Source organism: Spizellomyces punctatus (genome assembly GCF_000182565.1).
Source record: "Spizellomyces punctatus DAOM BR117 chromosome Unknown supercont1.19, whole genome shotgun sequence".
Taxonomy (NCBI): Eukaryota; Fungi; Chytridiomycota; class Chytridiomycetes; order Spizellomycetales; family Spizellomycetaceae; genus Spizellomyces; species Spizellomyces punctatus.
The window spans coordinates 382,988-404,518 of NW_015971555.1; the positions used below are offsets into that span (position 1 = coordinate 382,988).

General features: G+C 48.0%; 7 protein-coding genes across 8 annotated transcripts; 4 read left to right on the plus strand and 3 right to left on the minus strand.

The window, feature by feature from the left end:
• Positions 1-1,282: 1,282 nt before the first annotated feature.
• SPPG_08157 (GDP-mannose 4,6 dehydratase) lies at positions 1,283-3,386 on the plus strand. The gene is made up of 10 exons (XM_016756313.1): positions 1,283-1,446; positions 1,543-1,593; positions 1,648-1,731; positions 1,791-1,934; positions 1,992-2,156; positions 2,215-2,319; positions 2,393-2,520; positions 2,584-2,702; positions 2,764-2,929; positions 2,995-3,386. Exons 1-10 carry the CDS (start codon positions 1,362-1,364, stop codon positions 3,151-3,153), a joined length of 1,206 nt encoding a protein of 401 aa, XP_016604610.1. The 5' UTR covers positions 1,283-1,361; the 3' UTR covers positions 3,154-3,386.
• A 631-nt stretch (positions 3,387-4,017) lies between these two features.
• SPPG_08158 (uncharacterized protein) lies at positions 4,018-4,651 on the minus strand (the record flags this gene model as incomplete). The annotated part of the gene is made up of 2 exons (XM_016756314.1): positions 4,018-4,560; positions 4,625-4,651. The coding sequence occupies 2 exons, from the start codon at positions 4,649-4,651 to the stop codon at positions 4,018-4,020; spliced, it is 570 nt and encodes a 189-aa protein (XP_016604611.1).
• A 1,329-nt stretch (positions 4,652-5,980) lies between these two features.
• Positions 5,981-8,503, plus strand: SPPG_08159 (uncharacterized protein; the record flags this gene model as incomplete). Its single annotated transcript, XM_016756315.1, has 7 exons — positions 5,981-6,170; positions 6,238-6,476; positions 6,542-6,955; positions 7,018-7,112; positions 7,181-7,327; positions 7,917-7,947; positions 8,009-8,503. 7 exons carry the CDS (start codon positions 5,981-5,983, stop codon positions 8,501-8,503), a joined length of 1,611 nt encoding a protein of 536 aa, XP_016604612.1.
• A 634-nt stretch (positions 8,504-9,137) lies between these two features.
• On the plus strand, positions 9,138-10,032 carry SPPG_09521 (uncharacterized protein). Its single transcript, XM_016757693.1, has one exon. It carries the CDS (start codon positions 9,434-9,436, stop codon positions 9,890-9,892), a length of 459 nt encoding a protein of 152 aa, XP_016604613.1. The 5' UTR covers positions 9,138-9,433; the 3' UTR covers positions 9,893-10,032.
• Positions 9,884-13,875, minus strand: SPPG_08160. 2 transcript variants are annotated; one of them, XM_016756317.1, is made up of 10 exons: positions 13,335-13,875; positions 13,057-13,213; positions 12,347-12,994; positions 11,852-12,286; positions 11,664-11,786; positions 11,292-11,603; positions 10,927-11,224; positions 10,742-10,868; positions 10,494-10,681; positions 9,884-10,416 (listed from the first exon to the last, which is right to left on the minus strand). In XM_016756317.1, the coding sequence occupies exons 1-10, from the start codon at positions 13,734-13,736 to the stop codon at positions 10,242-10,244; spliced, it is 2,865 nt and encodes a 954-aa protein (XP_016604615.1). In that variant the 5' UTR covers positions 13,737-13,875; the 3' UTR covers positions 9,884-10,241. The 2 variants fall into 2 exon arrangements, with proteins under 2 accessions (XP_016604615.1, XP_016604614.1); XM_016756316.1 differs by having other exon boundaries at positions 13,053-13,213.
• Positions 13,734-17,389, plus strand: SPPG_08161 (uncharacterized protein). The gene is made up of 12 exons (XM_016756318.1): positions 13,734-13,939; positions 14,004-14,045; positions 14,105-14,144; positions 14,210-14,332; positions 14,395-14,457; positions 14,522-14,542; positions 14,601-14,685; positions 14,761-15,178; positions 15,247-15,579; positions 15,649-15,733; positions 15,807-16,271; positions 16,325-17,389. The coding sequence occupies exons 1-12, from the start codon at positions 13,769-13,771 to the stop codon at positions 16,792-16,794; spliced, it is 2,316 nt and encodes a 771-aa protein (XP_016604616.1). The 5' UTR covers positions 13,734-13,768; the 3' UTR covers positions 16,795-17,389.
• A 375-nt stretch (positions 17,390-17,764) lies between these two features.
• SPPG_08162 (uncharacterized protein) lies at positions 17,765-21,531 on the minus strand (the record flags this gene model as incomplete). Its single annotated transcript, XM_016756319.1, has 3 exons — positions 17,765-19,686; positions 19,754-21,116; positions 21,212-21,531. The coding sequence occupies 3 exons, from the start codon at positions 21,529-21,531 to the stop codon at positions 17,902-17,904; spliced, it is 3,468 nt and encodes a 1,155-aa protein (XP_016604617.1). The 3' UTR covers positions 17,765-17,901.

A 21,531-nucleotide genomic window follows, 5' to 3' on the forward strand; every position in this document is an offset into this window, starting at 1 on the left:
CCTAAGTTGGCTAAATTAGTTCAGACTTCACTGGCAAGTTAACGTAACTGATCTGTATGATTGATGCTTCTGCTGTCAAGCAGGATTGAGGCATGTATCAAGACAATTCTGTCAGGTTGATGTCTGTGAATTTCGGCTGGCAAGTGGGCTGGAGCTTTACGGCATTAGCAGGGTAAAGTAGTGGATACTCTGCAAGCCATCCGATACACTACACGCACATTTGTAGTTGTTCTACGAAAAGTCCCCGAAGAAACACGTTGGCAAAACAAGCTCTTCCGAGAGCACATGCACGGCATATGCAGACCACCTAGACCGCGATTCCAACGCTTTTACGACACTGGTTGATGTATCAACCGGGCTTCAGATATATTACGAAAAAGAATAGGCGGAGGTACCAGCATACCAAGCGTAAACGTTGGCCAGTGTCAGGGCCAACTTTTCAAGATCTAGGAACACTTCATGACAATGGTCTTATATCTCGCACAAAAGGATGAGCAAAGAAGTTAATTGTTTCTCACATGAACGGGTGGTGATGTGAAGTTCTTTATGCATATGTTGCTCTCAACCTTTCCAAGAAGGGTTGAACCCGAACGCTAAAAGCCACTTGATTACTATAGATTCTAGCCGCCGTTCAATTCTAACTTAGTACTCAGCAGCGCAGTGGAAAGCAGGTTAATTTTGCGTAACGGGATCTGGATAAGCTTCATACTCAAGTGACCATCTTAACTTGGTCACGCCGCCCAGCCCAGATGCAGATAATTTGCCCAAAGCGTTTAAAATATGTATGAGGAAAAAGATTTGCATCCCAACGGATCCAGAACGCATGCGAGACTGCAATAACAAATTGATCAAGTTTATAGGCAGCTGACAAGAGAAATCTGATTTACCAGACAAACGGGGAAAATCCTTCGTTGACAACGGGGCTCGTTGATTAGGAATGGGACTGCCGCACGATCTGTTGATGCAACTCAACGAAAAAGATTATATCATTATGAGGTGGGATCGTTGCAGTGGTTCTCCCGACCTTGACAAGAAACCTTTCCTCTGCCGCATATGAAGGCACCTCTACCTGTCAATGGGAGGTGCACAGACAATAACGCAATGCAATCAAAAGCTGCGTCAGAGAATATGAGAAGGCATTGCCAGTGATAAACGGCAGTCTGGACCGGCAGGGTTTTGATATCAAAAAAGTGAAACTCCGATAACCTTCGCTATTTGGTAAGCATCGAACACATCCGATACGCGTGAATTTGGTAAGCGTCGCAAATAAAAGTTGGCCCAACGCGAGGCATCCTACGCGCTGCACGATCCCCATAGCTTTTGCCTTAAAACCCTCCAAGTCTTCCGTCAAACCTTTTGGTATGCTCCAATCAACTCCTTTTCCCACCGACGTCGCAGGAACTGTGAACTCTGACTCGACTGAACGACGTGTCGCCCTTATTACTGGTAAGTGGGCAAATGCTAATAAACTAGAGAGCGTTTGTGGCTCGCGAAGAACGAAACTCTGCCAATAATCAGAACTAACAGTCTGGCCGTTGTTAGGTATCACTGGCCAAGATGGCAGTTACCTGACCGAGTTCTTGCTCGAAAAAGGTATATTCACTCTCTGATGATGACGCAGACCTTTGTCTAATTGCAGGCGTTTAGGCTACACTGTCCACGGCCTCATTCGTCGCTCATCTTCGTTCAATACTGGACGTCTCAGCCACTTGTACGCTGATCCGCATCAGGGTACATCTTGCCAGATCCGCTTTTGATAGCCTCGAAATATGCTCAATCTACTTGATTAGAACCGCGTATGATCCTTCATTATGGAGATCTCACAGACTCAACCAACTTGGTGCATCTCGTGGTTAAAGTGCAGCCCACAGAGGTGTACAATCTTGGGGCGCAATCTCATGTTAAGGTGTCATTTGACATGGCCGAGTACACAGGTATATACAATTGCAGCTAAAGAGAAAGCACCACCACCTACAGTATTTGCTTTTTAGCCGACGTGGATGGTCTCGGAACCCTGCGTCTTCTCGATGCTATCCGCACTGCGGGCTTGGCGCACAAGGTTAAATTCTACCAAGCAAGTACAAGTGAACTCTACGGCAAGGTTGTGGAAACTCCCCAATCTGAGACTACACCATTTTACCCACGTAGTCCATATGGTACGTGTTAATTATGCTGACACATTGGCCACACACTGCATTCTTACAAGTGGTATAGGCGTCGCAAAGCAGTACGCGTACTGGATTGTTGTAAATTACCGGGAGTCGTATGGTATGAAGGCATGCAATGGTATCCTCTTCAACCACGAGAGCCCAAGACGAGGTACGAATATACCGTTAATGCGAACCACTGTTTTGCCCAATTTCTGATGGTTACATATTACCATTGCACTCAGGGGCGACGTTCGTGACTCGCAAAATCACTCAAGCAGTCGCCAACATTTATCTCGGAAAGCAAGCTTGCTTGTATCTTGGAAACATCAACGCAAAACGTGACTGGGGCCACGCTCGGGATTATGTTGAGGTTCGTATTATCTTGTAATTTAACTTCATAGGAGGAAACTGACAATCTTGCACACACTTTCAGGGAATGTGGCGTATGCTGCAACAGGATGAACCCGAGGATTATGTCCTCGCCACAGGGGAAACTCACACCGTGCGATCATTTGTTGAAAAGGCGTTCAAAGTCGTCGGGGTCGACATAGTGTAAGTGAATCTGATAACTTTTTAAGCGCATGCACGCTTACACGTATTGCACTTTACCTAGATGGGAAGGAGAGCATGAAGACGAAGTCGGACGCGATGCTGCCACGGGTGCCATTCGTGTTCGGATTGATCCCCGATATTACCGACCAGCTGAAGTCGAGCTACTTCTAGGAGATCCTTCCAAAGCAGAGAGAAAGCTCGGATGGAAGAGAACCGTTGACTTTGACGTAGGTGGCGTTATTTTTGTTCGGCTGCTGCTGTCGATGTACTAACTTAATCAACCGTTACATAGGGTCTTGTAAAGGAAATGGTGGAATCTGATCTGGAAAGCTTGGGAGGCGACCTTAAAGCTTTGGAGCAATCTCTGAAGAAGGTCGAGAAAGTGATAAAAACCCGCAAAGATGTCGCAGGAGGTTTACCTGTGGCGCGCGCTGCTGGCAGGGATATGTGATTGATGTCCTAGGCGGAGTTTGTGTAAATTATGATGAGGGGCCTCTGTACATTGTTCTACGCCTTGTGTATATTGGGTTCATAGATACTGTCGTTGGTGAAAAGTGGGTTTCGCGTTGTCTTATAGCTCTACTACCAGAGACATGTCCCCTCGTTTACAATGGTGCAATGATCCGCTTGGTAGCTATTTTCGTTCATAGAATAAGGCCCAACACTCTTGTAGCTGGAAGAGACCATGTTGTTCCTTGCGGACCTGTTTCGGTTGCCGAGTCATATCTCGGGAAAACAATAAGGCGCAAGCAACGATAACATCCCGAGAAATAGTGCATCGCCTCATCTTGACAAGTCAGTGAGTGACTTGCAATATCTCCTGATCATCCCGCCTGGACTTTGCTCACATTGATGCTTTCGCTTTAAAACGCATGTTTCTGCTGTGAAAGTTTGTGGATTCCTTCACATTAAGCATGTAGCAAGGATTTGCGAGGGCGACGTATATTACCAGTATATTACACAGGGCGAAGATAAAAAGATCAAACTACGAGCACTTGCCTTCTTTCTCAGCTATCTTACACAGTACGGCCCTCCTTCCTTGCTGGATCATCGCTTTTCCTCGGTTTAAGAAATCGTTGTACAGTGGCTGCTCACAGCCATTATAGCGTGACACGGCAGCGATATGCTCCATTTGCGCTTCCCTGATGATGAAAGTGCTCTCTGGCCCATACACGGAAGTCAGCCAGTCATCTGAAAACCAGTCCTGCGAAATACGATTATAATAGTGAGCGACTAATATCTACGAATCCAGGAAATCATGGCATCCCACTTTTATTCCGGCATCGTACAATCGTCCGAAAATTTCATAGTGCTTTCATCCAGCAAAAGCTTGAGTCAGAAGTCGTCCGTTATGGCGTGGATCCCATGGTCCGGCGACTCCGAATCCATTATTTTTCTCTAGAGCATCGACAAAGTAAGTGCTCCACTTGGTCCCTTTAAGCGCAAGATCGTCATTGACTTGAAAAAAGAAGTCGGTACCATCTCGGATTGCGAGGGCAAACAGCGCATTCCAGATGTAGGTGACCCATCCATAGCTGTAAGGTAACCGGATGTACTTGAATTTCAGCGGTTTATCTACGACCAAGGATTTCAGAAATTCGTCAATCTTTGGAAGAATTGTGGGATCATCAAAGAAGCCGTGTCCAACGTCGAACCCTATGTACAGAGTATACTCGCTTCGATCCCATTCCTCGTCAGTCTTGTTTTGAATGTGGCAGGCGTGAAGGTTGTAAGAAGCATGCGTTGATTCCAAGTTGGAAGGTCGGCTGACGACATTGTTCCCATTCCGATGGCAATCTTCGTGTTCCCCTTGCTTGAGTTTTGCGCCCAATTGAATTGCAATGCAAGGTGCACCGGACTGAGGAAACGATTCCGGGACATATTGCAAGATAGTTTTTTGTCAGGCTTGGTAGGAGTTATACCGTATTACCCAGCTTTGCAACTTTCATGAACTCTATGCTTGTCTGCTAGGGTCTTTTGAAAGGCCTCCGGACATTGATACCCACGACTGCACTGTAGCCGGTATGTTACATGATGCAGGTACGCCGGTGAATTTAGCTGGAGGCCCATCGCGTCGATATCCGACACGTCAAGTCTCCATCTTGGTTGATTCTCTTTTTCAATGTCGGTAAACTCTGTTTCTCAAAACGCATCTTGTTCTTTAAAAATAAGACCGTTCCGTGTCTAAGAAGTTGCGTTTCCAATAGATATAAAAGAGTTTCCCTATCAACGGCCTGTTTGACTAGACCGTCAACTGGCCTTGGGTTACATGCATCCTGTACGCGCTGCCAGCCGAATACCTAACATTCAGTCTCCTTGCTTTTATCTTTCCTGTTTAAGTTACGTCACTTGTTAATTAAGAGGCATTGTTATCTGTTGGGCGCGCAGGAGAGCGGTTGGCAAAAAGTTAAAGTCAGCGCTCCTTAAGCCGAATATGGTGGAGATTTCCCATGCCTCTTTCCTAACAAGTTTCTGCTGCGCGCAATGGGACAATCATGATTTGCATTGGTAATTATTTTTTTAGATAACATCGCATGAATGATGTCGACTTTGTATTCAGTACAATAAACTCCTTGGTAACAAGCTCCTCTACACGACTATCCTGTCCTTTTGATCTCCTTGTGACTGACATCCGCCCTAACTTGGTAGCAACATTGCGCTTATTTGCCCGAGTTTCGCATCCACTTTAACATGTAATGCCGCCTCACACTTTGGCATGTAAACAACAGCCAGTCGGGGACCAGCATAAGAATCCTTTTTCTGCAACCACCAAGCGTATACGGGCCATCCCGGTTAAAAAAATCCGGGCATGACAAGGAAAGGTGTCGACAGCCCACATTTCCGTAAACGAATCATGATAAGATTCGAGCATAACGTTCTTACCAGCCTTCCAAGCCTGGTGCAGACCTGCTGACTTATTTTTTATCCCAGAATGAGCCATCTTCGTCATTGGTCTCGCCGCACCCTTGAGGATGGTCAATACTAGCAAAATAGCTGATGGCTAACATAAAGGATGATGAGGAGGACTTTGAGAAGGGACGTGGATAGACTGCCGATTTAACACAGCACCTTTATATGTTGCAACTAGCTCGAGCAACATCTCATCATCATCCGATTTTACCAGGCCGTGTTGCATTTTATCTTCAATATACATATGTGTTTTTATGGAGAGGAGTCTACAGTATCGGACATCCGGTGTGGTAATACGCGAGTGTCGCGTTATTCACGCGTCTCAAACTATCAGTTTGGTCAGGTCGTCTTATTCACTGATATCAATCATGACTGCCTCGCAGTCCGAAAAGTCAAGTTATTATGGAGCCTCTCTCTACAATGACGATGAGGAGCGAGGCAAAATGGACAAAGGACCCGAAAATCAGCCTTTTCTCGATAAGGGTGCCGCCGACTCGCATGCCAATCAGACCAGAACCGTGACGCTCTCGGTCCTCTTCTACATGGTTGTTTCCATAAGTATGAACATCTTGGCGTTCCATTGCACGACAGCATGGACATGGTCTCACGCTCCTTTGTCTTGTAGCTCTCTTGATGGTGAACAAAGCTGTCCTCCTCGAAGTCGCGTTACCTGTTACGTTTCTTTGGGCGCAACTGTTGATTGCTGTGGCTTTGTTACATATTGGAGGAGCTCTGGGATGGTTTACATTGCCCCGACTTGAGTGGACGGTCTGCCGGACGCTGTGGAGTCTCATGGCGATCAACGTTATTGGGTTAACAGTGAATACCTATACCATCCACTTCGGAGATGCAAGCTTTTATCAAGTAAATTTAGATGTTTCTTGTTTCAAGAGTGAACGACACCCACTTACAGCGCTTATGCTCAACAGGTTGCGCGCGGTCTTGTCCTTCCCTTCACGGTGATCCTCTCCTGGATTTACCTTGACAAGCCGTCAAGCATGGTTCTCCTTGCTTGTGGTGTTGTAACTACCGGATATGCAGTCGGCACTCTGATGGAATCGGCTCAAGTGAACATTCCGCTTAAAGCTGTTGCCTATGGTACGATATCTTCGTTTACGACTGCCCTCCATGCTATCATTATCAAAACAAGTATGGGCACCGTGAAGAACAACACAATTGCGCTCGTCTACTACAACAATGTGCTGTCAGCGATGTGCATGCCCATTGTAATGATGCTCAATGGAGAAATGTGGGTTTGGCATACCCACCTTCGTGAAGTTTCCATTTCAAATTATGGTGGAAGAGAGAAAATGCAAACGTTCATCGCCGGATGTCTGCTCACTGTATGTCCTATAAAAGTTGTTCTTTCTAAAGTGAGCTTGTATTTACATTTACCTATTGACAGGGTACACTTGGCTTTCTTCTTAATGTGGCCAGTTTCTTCCAAATCAAGATCACCTCCCCCGTCACACATGTCGTCTCATCGGCCGCTCGCGGAGTGTAAGCTTACCTAGCGTCGTGGCATATATTTATTCTATTCGCAAATTGATATACTTTTATCTTGTTAGTTTGCAGACTATCTTGGCTGTGTGGATTTTCAATGATACCGTCACAATCGCTCGAGCCAGCTCGATTCTCGTCATCATTTTTGGCTCGGGCCTATATACATGGATTAGACATCATGAGACGCTTGTACCAAAGGATAGAAATCATGCGTAAAGGATGTCTCGTCGAACGTTTACATAGTGTATAATACCCTGCCTAATTTGAATTAACCACATTTATTGTGACATTATCATGAAGATAAACAATCTATTTGCGGTCATCTTCTGCAGTTGCACTCATTTTTCCAAATAAAAATCCCCATCTTCCCTCTCATCCTTCTTGTTCTACATCCTTATCAGCAGCTCTCAAAACATCAGTCAATCATTACAAGATTGCCAATCTGGTGCTGAGGACCTCGCTTTACTGACAATAACAAACAATCCAAAGGACCATCATGTCACGCTACTACTACACTATCCTTCTACGATCGAAGGTGATTGTCTTTGTAGATTTTCTCCATGCTCATTATCCAGTTTACTTCTGTGTTACTGGTATCTGAACATTCTCCGACCCAAAAAGAAACGCTTCAGAACCGCCTTATCCAGGTTGGCTGTCGCCAGCGGCTGCCCAGATCCTGCATGTAGTCACGTGATCTTCAGATCGTTGAAAAGAATTGTCGCTCGCAGGATTGCTGCTGCTGATGGCCTCATCATGTCCTCTGTGCGGATCTAAAATTGTGTCATGCTTCATCAACTTTAGCGACAAGCTCCAATTATGCAGCTCCATTGAGGTAATTGCGTCAAATTGATCAAACCTGTCAAGATGCAACCCAATAGCTAGTCCATCCGTAGTGTCCCCATCCCTTTCAGGAGCCGACGTTGCTAATACAAGCATGTGAGGAGAAGGCCAAGGATGAAACCCCTTCTGGTGACACTTTAGAGATGGTGGCAGAGGCCGTCCATCACCAGACGCCGGTTGAGGAGATTCCCAACCATGTTGGACACTGCGACCCGGCGCAACCCGAAGCCGCAATTGCCGAACAGTCCACAACGCTTGCGTTTGACGAGGCCGACATGCAAGCTCCAGCTTCTGTCATTCTTTGTGACGAAACAACCTATTCGATTGCCCAAGAAGCAGAGTTTGATTTAGATCAAGTCCTTCTGTCTGGCGTAGATCTCGATCTACCACCCATCCCTGATGACCTGGGCACAACATCGCACCATGGATGTGAATTCGATGTTTTGGGCCTCATGGAATGGGTCGGCAATGATATCAAAGTTGACGACTCCGAATCGGATGAATTGGATAGATTGTTTGCGTCTCTAGATGATACAGATGTCAAATGATCGTGTTACAATACATGAGACTCCCTCCGCAGTACTCAGTATCCTGGATTCATCTGTCGGAATAGCTGTTTAGGAGTACATAGTTTGCTATTTGAACATTGGTCTGCAGTACCGTACTTCCTCTGCTCTAGTTAAACCCTACCATCGTGGGTTGTGAACGAGTAGAATGCATCGGCAATAAGCTTGCATAATTTCACAGCTTGGCGAAAGCTACCTACTTTACATCTGCTTGCGGCGCGGATGCTCTTCTGGGTGACCCAACTTTCTTCCTGATGGAGTTGACGGGGACTACCTGCGACAGTACGCAAAACAAGAATGGTTGACCCTGTTGCAAAAAGGATCCCATCCACTGGCTTCCGCAATTGGCCAAAGCACGCCAATTAATGTCAAGGTCAGTCAGTGGTGAGTGTTGCGATGGCTGCAACTTCCGCCTATGCTTCGAGTCAGGAAACGAATCGTGAGGAACGATTTCGCGCTGGATGACATAAGCCACCAACGCGCCCTCCGACGCGACTCAATGGATGATCGACGCTGAGGACAACGTCTGACCCTATGCTGTGCTGCGTCCATCCAGAAATGCCAGGGTTCATAGCTTACACAATGGGCATCAGTTTGATCGATTTCAGCACTAGGTGCAACGGTGAAGGAATTTTTGAGAGCCAAACTTCGTCATTGTTTATCTTTGTTACCCGTCATGTGTGCCGTGAACGGCAAACGTGGACTCTTGGCAAAAAGGGTTAATGTCTTTCTGGATAGATTGTTCTGAAGTTTTGAGGCTGTGTCAAAGTGGGGTTGGGGAGTGGGGTTGTGGAGTATGGTTATAAAATGAGCAGCAAGAGCAATTCAGCGCCGGAAAATACCGCAAGAGCTCTCCCTAGCGCATGTCTCTAAGGCTTCATCAATTTTCCAATTAAACAAACACGCACAAACATGAACCGCCTCTTCACTGCCTTCACTTTCTTGGCTTTAGTGGCCCTAACTTACAGTGCCCCGGCCTCCGACCGACAGTCTCACCTGGTTGCACGCCAGTCCAACAGCAACACGAAATGCGAAGCCGATCCGTACCCAAATTTGAACGGCACGTTCCGTCTTCAGAACTGCACAGTCGAATACGATAGGCAGCTGGCTAATTGCGACAACGCGACCAGTACCAAAGACTGCAAAGACGCTGCCAAGAGCCGTCGTACCCAGTGCGAGGCGATCTGCTCAACAACTAGTCGCGCGGTGGAAAGATGCGTAAAGTCTTGCAACAGGAATTGGAAAACATTTGATGACAAGATTTGCAAGCCGATTACAAACGGAACGGATCAGGAATCATGCAATGATATAGCTCTCTCGCAGGTTTCCGCTTGTCAGGATATTTGTTTGGAATATCATAAGGGATTGTAGAAGCCGAGAGGCGGATCATTTTGTTTAGATATTTGTACAGACCGGTTGGCCGGCAAAATTGGTTTGCGCGGACATTGGCAAACTCGAAAAGATTTGTAACAGTTGTGTCCATAGTTAATAAAGAAAGCTTGTAAATGTGACCGCTGCTTGGGGTATTTGTTCCAGCAGCCGTTGTCCCAACCACACGAGCCCTTCGGAAGGGACAATCTGAACGTAGGAATCCTCATGCGGAAGGCACGCAGACTCCAAATGCGTTCATCGGGGTCATCATACACCCAGATCATGTCCCTGTAAGAGACAAGAACCGAGCGCCATGCGCAATGATGCGTTTCTGAGTAACTCGGTGTCACTACCTCTCTTTCTTCACCCATCTCTTGACCCACCCAGCACTTTGTTGCTTTACAACAAACGCCCAAAGGAAGAGCGCACAGATCGCCCAAAATCCCACATACGTATGCTTCGATCCATAGAGAATCACGAGCCCACTCATTATCCATACACCCCACGTTGTTACATTCCGAAGCCTTAAACAGATGATTAATTAACACCACGATGTGCACAACATGAAGGGCGAGACGGCATTAGGTCGTCAGTAACATACCCCTCAGGCAGAGCGGTCACGTCCTCGACCCCGACCCATAGCACAAGAAGGCCCACAAATGGGTTCAGATTCCCAGTCCACACCCGGCCCTCCCAGGCGTCACGCGCCCATATGACAACGGCAGGAATTGAGTAGGGTTGGAGGAGGAGGAGAAGCAGGGTAATTGGAAGATGCTGTTGGGATAGCGTCTTGGCGGAGAAGAAATGATGAGATGTCGCCTGTTGCACTAAAGGCGACGGAATGCGCACCTTTTGATTACTGTGGGCGAGGAGAGCAAGAAGCAGAGCTAGGGTACAGAAGACATAGTGGGGTACAAGGCAGCAACCGAGAACGAAACTAATCAGGTAACCAGTAGGACCGAACGTAAGGTGAAGCCTAAACCGACGACAAACGTTAGTGCCCCGATAGACCTATCTCAATCGTACAAACTCGCCTTCTAACACAACGTCTCCAGATCCACCCCAGACCGGCACCAAGCAAATATCCAACGGCCACCAAAATCCCATAAATAACGACAGTTAACCCAACAGAAACGACGTACATGGCCGGTGCCAAGATCGCCCCCCACATTCCGCGACTACCCAGCAGCAGTCCACCAATGTGTGTTGCAAGAGGGACCCGGAGAGGGAGGGATACCAGGAGTGTTTGAAAGATGCCAAAAAGGTACAGAATGACAGAGATGGGCAGGTGGGGAAGGCTGGTGACAGCTGCAAGGAAGGACGAATTCCGACCTGTCCAGTGATACGTGAGATACCTGAAAAACATAGGCGACTCCGGTAACGAAAAACAAAAGGATACCATTTATATTTCTAGCCCAGATGTTACCGGATCCCGCAATGGCAATGCCAACGAGAAACGCCATCCAGCTCATCATATACCGTCCTACCAATCGTCCCATACTGCCTCTCCAATCAACAGACATCCTAACATGAAGTATACATGATCTGTCAGACCATACGCGAAGTTCCAGGCCTGTAAGACCGGGTACAGCCGCAGTATATTGGGGATCGCCGTAGAAGGACAGCCAGTCACCTCCGCTATTGCGGAGAAATTTTTCTTCTGAGAAAGGCGGAAAGGACTGGTGAATGACGGGAGAGAATAGCGGAGGGCCTGTGGAACATGTAAGCCGCAGGCGCATTGTGGTGAAAAGGACAGAATTGCGGTACTTACCATTTGGACAAGCCGACCGCCACTGTATGTGGTACTTTAGCAGACTACTCGTCATGCTGGGTATCCGCAGACGACTGAGCGTTGCTTTCACCGGAAGGGTTATATCAAAGCTGGTTAACACATCTAATTTACCGCCCTCATTAACAGCTGTTATATGATGCAGTTTCCACACAAGCGACACCACCCACCCGTAATAGAGACTTCCTTCGAAAATTTCACATCGGCTTCCTTCACCATCTCCCCCGCAAAGAAACCGCTTTGCCACGACCTTACATTCACAGCCACAAGTCCCATACCCTCCAGTTGATTCAATGGGACAAACCCATGATAGAGAACAGGCTCACCAGGGAGTGGTACAACCCAGTTACTGACCTTGCGGCATGCCTTCGGGTATGAGCCGCTTTCATCACTTTCCTTTTCGCAAAAAAGGACTTCAACTTCGGTCGGCTGAACGCTTGTGACGAAAGTAAAAGTGTCAAGTTTGGTCGACGGCGGCGGCAGTTCTAAGGTGTACAGCCCGCGAGAAACTGTCTCACTGGTTCCGGAGAGAGTGAGGTTGTGTCCCTGGATACGGTTGAGTAGATGGATAGGAAGGTCGGAGCGAAGCGATTCATCCAGTGGTCCTTCAGAGCATTGGGTTTACGTTGGTAAAAGCGCAAAAGTCAGAGACTACGGTTGCTCACCTCTCACGGTATGCTCGCCGATCCCACTTTTCAAAGCTCTGCCCAAGATAGTCATTCGCTCTTCCACACTACCGACCCTACCCCGTTTCTCAATTGCAAACAATGCCCGAACCAAAACTTTCATCAGCTGATTACACCACAAGATCGCTTTATGATCCGCAGCGGTCCAAACAAACGGGATACCCGTTGAATAAACCGTGAACCCATGGGAAGGTGGGACTATAAGACCAGTCTCCGCTGCGTCAGAAGAGATCATTGTATCCTGGTTTCCGCCTGCAATAGATACTAGCACGATATTGGATAGAAGGGTTTCATTCGAACGGACCAGTTCCGTTCGCCAGAAAAGATTTATGCGTCGGTACAACTTTTTCATGGTCCAGTCCAGCGGTGCGGGCGGCGAGAGGTGGGGCGTGGCAAGAGTAATGATGGTATGTACTGATTCGGGGCTGTATGTTGCTAACGTAGGGAGTGTACGAGCAACAATGCCGCCCATAGAATGAGTAACAAGGGCCATTGATGTGCGTTGTGGGCTTGGCTGGCCGGGAGAGGTGTATAACGACAGAATATATTTGATGGCTTCATTGACGTACTCGGCTTGGTCCTGAACAAGGTGACCTTGGAAGGCCGCCAGTTCTTCATTTGTATCGACTGGCAGGATATGATATCAATGTTCGGCAATAAAAAGGTCGCCAACGACCTCAACCACCTACTAGTAAACAAGTCAAATGGAGCAAGCCGTTGCTTTTCGTCCCAACTTAGCCCATTCAAGAGATCCCAATAGTGGCCTGACAAGATTGACCCAAGCGACCTGGCTTGTTTGTAACTCCCCGCATTGCCAGGAATAAAGAGGACTGGTACACCCACTGGCTTCACAGATTGAAACATAACAAGAACAAAAGGAAAAAAGATTTCGTCAAGCGAACGTTGTCCATTTACAAAGATCAAGTACCGCTGCATCTTGCATAACCCCGAAACCAGCCGCCCTCACCTTGTCCCCAATATTTCTCCCATCCCTTTCCTTGTAAAGATACAGTGCATACTTTCTCAATTTAGGGATAGAGTGTACAAACGAATCTACACGGACGTAGTCCGGGTGCATGTACGTCATATGGCAACCTTTCGCATCCTGCGAGCGATTGAAAAACGAGTCCAGCGACAAGAGGAGGAGGGCAAGTGAGAAGGCAGCAAGGACGATAAACCGAGCTGGGATGCCGGTTGGACGAGGCATATGGGCATGAGCTGTCGGAAAGAGAGAACGGTTGGACATGCCCTTGCAAGAAAATGCATGGCGGGGATTCAATGGGCTGCCAATCGACGACGAACGCTGACAGCAATCCCCAATCTCGCGCTGGTCACATGACTGTAAGGTCCACAGCAAGGCACTAGTCATTGAGATCGCAATTTGCTTTCCATGAGATTAAAATGGACCGCTACATTTCCCGTGCAGCCACGCTGGCCTCAGAAGCCAGCAAGTTCTCCAAGCGCCTAACTCAAGAAATTGTTGAAAGGTCGCGGGAGGTTGGGCTGCCGGGACATTTATATGACACTTCGGAAGAGAAGTACAAGGACATTCGGACACATTTGGATTCAAAGGTTTGCGACGGTTGGTTAAAGATGTGTTGTCTCGTATAGTGGAGCTAATGCGCTTCTGGAATAGTTTGATAAGGAAAAGATTGATGGGTTGAAAAGACTCATTGCGGTGAGTTTTGATTGGAATGAAGGCGCAATTATAGTATCTCGCATCTGACTACCTTGGAGATGATGTCCAAAGGACGGGACGTCAAAGAGTTTTTTCCAGGTACGGCTCTCGTTTGGCTAACACTAGAAGCAAAGTAATCTCAGCAATTCTATGACGCCGAATAGATGTAGTAAAACTCGTCGCGTCAAGCTCGTTTGAAGTGCGGAAGCTCGTCTATATCTATCTCCTCCGATATGCAGAACAAGAGCCCGATCTGGCATTACTTTCCGTGAATACGTTTCAGAAAGGTTGGTCTTGCAATATGGCGAGCTGCATTGTGTAGTATCCCAACATCTGCTCTTGTGAACAGATCTGACGGATCGGAATCCATTGATCAGGGCGATGGCGCTAAGGGTTATGTCGAGTATACGAGGTAAGGGAACACGACAGTCGCGATGCGATATCTGAAGGCCGCTAATGAGTACTTTACTTAACAGTGCAAGTGATTGCCCCGATAAGTATGTACCGATCGGAAACCAGGCGAAAACCACATACTAATCAAGACCATCCAAACAGTCATGTTGGCCCTCCGAAAGGCAACAACGGACCTTTCACCCTATGTCCGTAAAGCTGCGGCAAACGCTATCCCAAAGTCCTACAGGTAAAGTTGTAGTCCGACATAAGGAGACGATCGCCCGCAAATTTCACTCAACAATTTGACTGAATTGGTATACAGCCTAGACCCAACTCAAAAACCGCAGCTTATAGAACTCATTCAAACGCTCCTACAAGACAATTCCACCCTTGTTCTCGGCAGCGTCATATCAAGCTTGGCCCAGATCTGCCCGGAATCACTCGATATGATCCACAAACACTATCGCAAATTATGCCGATTACTTGTTGACACGGATGAGTGGGGCCAGATTGCTATTCTGGAAATTTTGGGGCGATATGCACGAACGTGGTTTTTGGAGCCGAAAGGTGTCGCGCTTACTCCAGCGAAGAAAGCAAAGGACTTTTATGCGGAGGATGAGGACGACAAAGAGGTGGAAATGATAGAGCGGACGGTATTAGGAAAGAACGAACCTTTGGATCCGGATCATGAACTGCTGCTCAAATCTTGTTTGCCGCTCCTAAATAGTCGCAATACTTCTGTAAGCCATTCTCACGCCTGATGCTAGCGCCGCGCCGTTCTGCCAGGCACCCTAACCCTGATCTGTAGGTCGTTCTGACTACTACCAAACTCCTGTTCGCCCTCGCTCCCGTTACCTACTATCCACCCGCAGCCAAGTCCTTAATCCGTCTCCTCCGCACCTCTCGCGAGGAACGTTACATTGTCCTCCTCAATATATGCACACTCGTCCAAACACATGCTGACCTCTTTCGCCCGTACCTGACACATTTTTTTGTATTCGGAGGCGAATCTCGGTTTATCCGCAATGTCAAGGTGGAGATTTTGGGACTTATTGCTGATGAAGGATGTGTTGGGAGAGTCCTGAAGGAGTTCGGAGAGTACGTTAGAATGGAGGGCGACATCGTCGTTGAGACTGTCAAGGTACGAACTTCGTCATCTAGCAGAAAATTGCAAGTAAACGCGGGTTTGATTTGGCATTGATATGGGCAGGCTATGGGACGGTTATGTGTGCGATTGCCGGATGTTGCAGAGCAGTGTTTACGGGTTTTGATGGGTTTGGTATCGAACAACGATGGTAAGTCTATCAATCGCAAAAGCGACCATGCAGATGCACGTCAATGGGTCTAAACTCAAGCCATGATGAACAGAGAACATTGTAGCCGAATCCGTCATTGTCATCCGCCGCCTCCTCCAACTCACACCTCCTGCCCAAAACACCCGCACCATTAGCCATCTGTCCAAATCCCTGGACCAAATCACATCCCCCCAAGCCCGAGCCTCCATTCTATGGCTAATAGGCCAGTACGTGGAGTCTGTCCCAACTATTGCACCCGATACCCTCCGGAAGTGCGCCAAAACATTCCCCAAAGAATCCGAAATTGTTAAGCTCCAGATCCTCAGTCTGGGATGCAAACTTGCGTGCGTGGATAAGAGAGATGTGTGCATAGCGTTGGTGAAGTATGTTTTGGAGTTGGCAAAGTTTGATGCGGATTGGGATGTGCGAGACCGGGCAAGATTTCTGAAAGGCATTGTCTTTGGTGACGGGATGAGAGATGTGAAAAGAATTTTGTTGTGTGAGAAGGCTGTTGGCGTCCCAACGAGTTCTTTTGCCGGTAAGATGACAATGAATGATCGTGACACCAGTCAAATACTAATCTTTCAAAAGCTCGACAAGAATACACTCTTGGCACCCTTTCACATACCCTCTGCCAATCCGTCAAAAACTACACCCCTCTACCGGACTGGCCCCTGACTCGCACTCCCGAAATGACACAAGCAGGAACAGAACGATCCGTGGATGAATCCGCGAAATGGAGTCGAGATCGTGTCGTATCTTCTGCGCCCACTGTGGTTGTTGGAAGAAATACTGGAAGAAAAGTCAAGAAGCGAATGGTTAGTTTGGAGGAATTCTATAATGAAAGTGAGAGTAGCAGCGAGGAGGAGAGCGTGAGCGAGATAGAGGAGGAAAGTGAGGATGAAAGTGAGGAAGAAGAGGAGGAGGATAGTCTGGAGGAAGACGACGATGATGACCAAGACGAAGACGAAGACGAGGAAGATGAGGAGGAGGAGGAGGAGGAGGAAGAGGAAGAGGAGGCAGATGGGATGCCAGGACCCAGTGGGTCACGTGTACCATAGGAGTAATCGTATTACGTAATATCCACGTGAGCATGGTCTCTCAGCGAAAGCTGCCACAGATCATTGCAGAGCTTTTGTCGCCGATCACAATGAATTCCACAGCTTCCAAAGGCGACCCAAACGTAACTCAACCCAAACCTCTGCCAGTGCCACGCACCAACACCCTTCCAACGACAATATCTGGCGGCGGTGGTAGTGGGGTGTGTCCCGATTGCTGTTCCAGTTGCTGCGGAAATGAGTGCATGCGATGTTGCAATACTGTTTCTGGACCGTGTGCTGTGCTGTGTTGCGCTGGTGTGTTTGGTGGTGTGAGGGGAGGTACTTGAGGGCAGTCGATAGAGTAGTATGTACATAGTATAGCATGTCAGCTGAAACGTGAGTCAAGCATTACGCAAGTTTTTCTACCAACGGGCGGGGAATGAGGATACTCCTGGGTGAGGGAGTCCGGAAGAAATTTGTACGACGATTATGCCACGATAGTGAGCTGGATACGAATGGTTCATCTTTAGAAGCGTTGACATAGTGAGGTGTGGGTGAATATCCGTGAGTTCCAATATGATGTCACTGTCCTTTAGCCCCTTCGTCAGAAAGCAAGGGTTTAAACGTCTGAGTCGGGCGAAGCTGCTAACGTACCTTGGAAGTTTCAAATGCGATCATAGTATCCCATGTCCTAAAGTAACAGTAGAAAAACTCTGTTCCAGAGTGCTATTTTCCGTTTAATCAGGTTTCCTAACCGCGCGGATGCTGGTCACCAATGTGTGGGGAATGACTCCACGCCGCAAGAAGAGTGTTGTCATAAATGCCCGAAAGGATTAACAGATGAAGGCAGCGCAGAGGCAAAGTCTCAAGATATCCCGCGTTGTAAGAACTTTGCGAAGAACCGTCGGTTTTTACTGACGCCTAACATCGCATTGGGAGCGCATGCTTTTCGTGCAGCCATCTCTGCACGGCCATCGCATTATAGTACATGCTGGAAAAGCGGACCGCCGGGCGCCAACTCTGGAATTGTCCAGTATCAGGAAAATCTCCGAAACTGGCATCACCTAATAGGAGATCATCATAATATCAAATACATGTATATACTACAAGTTGGGAGTTTGAGAGTCCTTATGAAGGGTGGTACCCAGGTAACCGTATCTGCTGCTCATAAGCATCCACATACCGTCTCTCGTCATTCAGTACCGTCGCAAGGGCGTTATAGATTGACATCTCGGATTCATTCGAATTCGGACGAACATAGTCGTTTCCTGCTGTCAAGATGGCTGCCAATTGAGAACGGTGGCTGGACTTCTGCAGCACTTTTGCGGCACGTCGACGTACATCGACGGGAAGAGAGGAGGTGCTATCGCATAGACTGAATAAGTCTGAAGCGAGTTCTGAGACGGTGTTTGTAGAGTTCATGTTTCGTAGTGGATTTCCACTAGTTTCTGGCAGTAGAGAGCGGATGTCTTGAGAGGATACAACGGGGACGCCAGATGCCATGGCGAGGAGAGCCGTGTCTACGGATGACAATGAAAGGGCAAGGACGACATTGGATGCTGCAGCTAAGAGTCGGTACCGCTCGTCGGACATATACTCTTCTTCGAAGAAATTCACGACCTCGGAGCGTCCGGTTGCGGTCCAGGCTTGCCGCACGGCATTTTGAAGTGGTGTTCCTCTTAACGGCACCATGACCAGCGTGCGTCGTTTGAGTAACTTCTTTAACGCCAATGCAATGTCTACCACTTTCGAAGCATCAATAACGGTGCCAGTGTACGCTACAACACAGGCAGATGATACGCCTCTCTCCCCCTTGAAAACCGCCCTTCGTGCTGCATTGAGATCCCGCTTCGGTGAAAGATACATGATATTTATGCCGCGTTCCAAATGAAGAACGGAATCTGGCTTGCGCGCTCCGTTTCTTTGCAGGATGATGTCGTGCACATGGGGGCTTCCTGTCATGGTACGATAGATACAGTTTCCGTTCAACGCCGACATAGTCGCAAACCCTCCCGACCGCCAGCCCATGTCCGCCGCGTGAACATAGTCGAATACCGCCGTTTGCCTTGGTAGATGTGCGCACAATGACGGCAAAGCGTCGTACCCGAAAACGGATTCGGATATCAAGAGCGCCTGGATGCGTCGACTGTTTGTTAGGTACACCAAAAACCGAGGGAAATCAACAGTTCTTAAAAACATGGGAAGAACAAAAATGTCATGGGTGTACATGTAGTATTCCGAACGGAGTTCATCGGACTGGTTGAGCACCGCTACAACCGTAATACGCCAGCCTAGTCTGGCTAAATCGCCTACCATCCCCAAAATCCTTCTCCCAGGAATATCGCCGCGGAAGCTGTCGATAAGAAACAATGCACGTCGTTTCGAACTAGGTGCTACAGAATTCAGAAATGGCGGAAGCCATTCTATGCTCTCGAAGGGTTGAGAAGCGGGAATATCATGCGCGGGCCAAGTTTGCGGCCCTGAATGCTTCTCGTTGATATATGCATGGGTCTTTTCCCAGGCCTTACCAAAGTTGGACCAGTTGTGTCCAGTACCAATCCGGTACCAATACGAATATTCGGGTATAGTAGCTCCCCAGGAACCGCTTTCCGCTAGGCATAACCAAAAGTCGTAGTCCTCCCCTCCATGGGTCAGCACGGGATCAAAAATGCTGCAATTACGGGTTGCAGAGTGTCGTACCACCGCCCCAGACGGGACAGTATTCTCCTTCTTTAACTTGGATCCCATGTGGGGGCCAGCTAGGCTGATATCTGCGGATGTTCCAAAAGTGACCATGTACCAGCTGGCAATGTCCAAATGCGGGTTCGTCTCCAACAACCAAACAGCTTGTTCGTAAGCAACAAGTTCTCGTAAGTCATCGTCGTCTAAGAATGCCTGATAAGGAGTGTTTACCTGAAAAAGGGTTTAAGCCAAGTTACTACGACATATGTTGCATTGCGTTTCAACTTTAGCTACATACGTGTTGAAGTGCAAACGTTCTGGCGGCCGATACACCGCGCTCCCCGGTATTATTTACTATCGTGATGCGTGAATCCAATGCAGCGATCCGATTAAGCATTTCAAGGGCTTCTGGTTTATCCGAATGATCGTTGACAATGACCCACTTGAAAGCTTGGAGGCTCTGTTGTCGCACAAACGGGGTTGTTTCTGTCTCCAGAAGCGGCCGAGGATTCTGGGTCACTGTCAGAAGGGTGAGCATTGGCTTATCGGCAGCCGCTGCTGCTTGGGTGACGAATTGATTGCGTGGTCTTGCAGGATGAATTGGAGTTTGTGTATAAAAGGTGGAATCATGCAGTCGTCGAGGGCGTGCTTCTGATGACACGCCAAAGGGAAATTCTTCGTCATTGCTCCAATTGTCCGTAATTATCTCTTCAGTATCTGGAAGCTTCTCGTTCCACAGTTCTACGTCTATCTCCTGTTCGCTGATGGTGTGCTCTGGCAGGTATCTTTTCAGATTGTCTCGGATGCCAAACATCCCATAGAATAAGCCCAGAAGAAATATCGTGCTTAGAAGCAAGATGGACCCACGTTTCCTGTACGGTCTCAGATCCGTTCGGACTTTCTTTTCAGCTCTTTTGGGCCCCGGTAATACTTGTATCGATAGACCTCCGTTGTCCACTGATCCGCGGATAACCTCATCATCATACGCCCCAGACAGGCCAGCCTCTCTGTGTATAATGTAGCTAGATCTAGCCACTCCAACGGCTATTAAGCCCATACCTGTTGCCAGTAGCGGAGACATGGAAACAGCAGCGTCCGGAATCCATCCATATTCATGGGTGAAAAATGCTAATCCCACCACAATAATCGATTTTACATCATCTAGGATTCCATATCTTGGGCGAACCGTGCTGCTGTGCCTTAAATTCAGAGCAGCAGGATGCCACATAGCGGTCAGGAGGCAGGTTATTAAAAACCAACCCCCTATTGTGCCGATCTCAAATGCCTGCTGGAACTGGGATATGTAGCCTCTTCTACACAGGATCAGTAGCAAGCTGGAACCGGCTAGGATAACCGTCCGATGGTATGATATGGAGCAAGAGGTATCAGCTCCACCCGCAGCGCCGTCCTTAACGCGGCAGTCGATGTGTAGAAGTACCTTCAACAATATACCGATAGCAGTGATGAAAAGCGCAGTCGAGTCAATGCTATCGACGGAGCATTGTGTCGCGAGAGCAATACCGAGTAGCCAAATGGAGTGAAAGACAATGGAAGATGTGCCATAGCGAGATCGAACGAGCACATATCTCAGGATTGCTGCACAGGGCGTATGCAGCATCCACAGGATCTGGAAAACAGAGATCGGCAAAAGGGCGAGGGACCTGCGCATACAATCAGACACAGTTGAGTAAAGTGCCCATATTTTCAATACCGTGTCAAGATGGCCTCCCTTTCGAGAGAATGTCATCCTACTTACCAGTTTTCTAATACATCGCTAACAGCAGCCACCACACCCCGTAAAAATGGCGCCGAATGACTCTCAGTCGCTCCAGACAAGGCGTTTGTAAATGCCAGGTCACACAGATGGCACGATAAAGAGACAAACAATGCGAGATCAAAGGTGAATTCTGCATCTGCCGAGGCGTAAATGAGCTTTCTAGTGAACACCTTGGCAGCATTGGCAGCAATGTATCCGATAATTGCGGCGTAGACATGTCGGTGGCCTTCATCCTTTGATTGCATTTGCGAAACAAGAGTCGGATGCGCAGATGAACGCGATCGCGTCGCGTTGGTCAT

Bases quoted from the DNA above. Each gene is read 5' to 3' on its own strand.
- SPPG_08157 (XM_016756313.1), top strand. From the start codon at position 1,362: ATGCTCCAATCAACTCCTTTTCCCACCGACGTCGCAGGAACTGTGAAC. The intron at 1,594-1,647 runs GTATATTCACTC...GCAGGCGTTTAG, and splicing joins CGAGTTCTTGCTCGAAAAAG to GCTACACTGTCCACGGCCTC. The intron at 2,521-2,583 runs GTTCGTATTATC...ACACACTTTCAG, and splicing joins ACGCTCGGGATTATGTTGAG to GGAATGTGGCGTATGCTGCA.
- SPPG_09521 (XM_016757693.1), top strand. From the start codon at position 9,434: ATGAACCGCCTCTTCACTGCCTTCACTTTCTTGGCTTTAGTGGCCCTA.
- SPPG_08160 (XM_016756317.1), bottom strand. From the start codon at position 13,736: ATGACTAGTGCCTTGCTGTGGACCTTACAGTCATGTGACCAGCGCGAG. The intron at 13,214-13,334 runs GTGAGGGCGGCT...CAATCTGTGAAG, and splicing joins GGAGAAATATTGGGGACAAG to CCAGTGGGTGTACCAGTCCT. The intron at 11,787-11,851 runs GTGGGTGGTGTC...GCGGTAAATTAG, and splicing joins GAAGGAAGTCTCTATTACGG to ATGTGTTAACCAGCTTTGAT.
- SPPG_08161 (XM_016756318.1), top strand. From the start codon at position 13,769: ATGGACCGCTACATTTCCCGTGCAGCCACGCTGGCCTCAGAAGCCAGC. The intron at 15,580-15,648 runs GTACGAACTTCG...TGATATGGGCAG, and splicing joins TCGTCGTTGAGACTGTCAAG to GCTATGGGACGGTTATGTGT. The intron at 15,734-15,806 runs GTAAGTCTATCA...CATGATGAACAG, and splicing joins TTTGGTATCGAACAACGATG to AGAACATTGTAGCCGAATCC.